Source organism: Penaeus monodon, chromosome 30 (genome assembly GCF_015228065.2).
Source record: "Penaeus monodon isolate SGIC_2016 chromosome 30, NSTDA_Pmon_1, whole genome shotgun sequence".
Taxonomy (NCBI): Eukaryota; Metazoa; Arthropoda; class Malacostraca; order Decapoda; family Penaeidae; genus Penaeus; species Penaeus monodon.
The window spans coordinates 33,378,793-33,379,769 of NC_051415.1; the positions used below are offsets into that span (position 1 = coordinate 33,378,793).

At 44.9% G+C, this 977-nt stretch overlaps 1 protein-coding gene across 1 annotated transcript in view; it reads left to right on the forward strand.

Moving 5' to 3' along the window:
• Positions 1-71: 71 nt before the first annotated feature.
• The window catches only part of LOC119592733 (hairy/enhancer-of-split related with YRPW motif protein-like), a gene marked incomplete in the record, with an annotated part of 11,454 nt that continues 10,548 nt past the window's right edge, over positions 72-977 (forward strand). Inside the window, 1 exon segment of the mRNA XM_037941668.1 lies at positions 72-681. Coding sequence (XP_037797596.1) covers positions 623-681 — 59 coding nt within the window.

Here is a 977-nt window from a genome sequence, read left to right on the forward strand (position 1 = left end):
TTACGTGAGTTTACTTCACGTTTCTTCGCAAATACGCTTTATTCCTCAAATACGTAATTCATTTTCTATACCATCGCCTATATAGGAGGAAAAGTAACTTTGGGATCTGGTAATAAAGTTTGTATGGTCCCGCAAGTGGTCGCAAGAGGGTAGTGCGGTCGTACGTCTGGCAGCGTGCGGAGGCTGCGAGGCGCACGGTCGTATATGAGGTCGACCGTCGCCCGGCACACGACACTTCCCAGCCCACCGCCGTCGCAGACACATACCCCACGTGCTCTCTCATACGCACGCACGTGCATGCACACCCACTGCCTTGCGCTCAGGATTTACATTTAAGAAAAAAAAAAAAACAATTCACAAGTGTTGTGTTCTACATGTGCCTTCAACTATTTTTTGAGTGAACAACAGTGACTGTAAATTGCCTGTGGTGAACAACAGTGACTGTAAATTGCCTGTGGAAAGTGAATCAGCTTCCCTTACGTGCCAAAAACATTACGTGTTTGTGAGTGCCATCTTCAGTTTCGGAAACTTGGCGACAGTTTACGCCGCAATTTTGTGCTCAAACCCCGTCCCTAGTGGAGAGCTGCGGCCCTCCACCTCGTTCACCGCCAACATTTGCAACATGAAGCGAACTTTGAGCGAGAGCGAGTGCGATGACATCTACTCGGGCGACGAGAAAGAGTAAGTTTAGAAAATAAGAAATACATTATATATGCAATAGATAGTGGAAAGTATGAATAATATATCTATTTAATAACATTCACCTTGGTCATTCAGTACTATAGATAAAGCGTTTCCTTTTTCGTCACGGATGCAGAAGCAATACATGGTTATGTAGAATATAGGACAGTTCATTGACAAATATCCTTCTCTGCGCTAAGTTGATGCTGTGGTTGCCTGGGGTGGAAAATCCTCCACCTGCGTTACTTTCTCTAAGCGTAACGACTTGTTATCGCCCAAAGCCAAAGCACATTTAA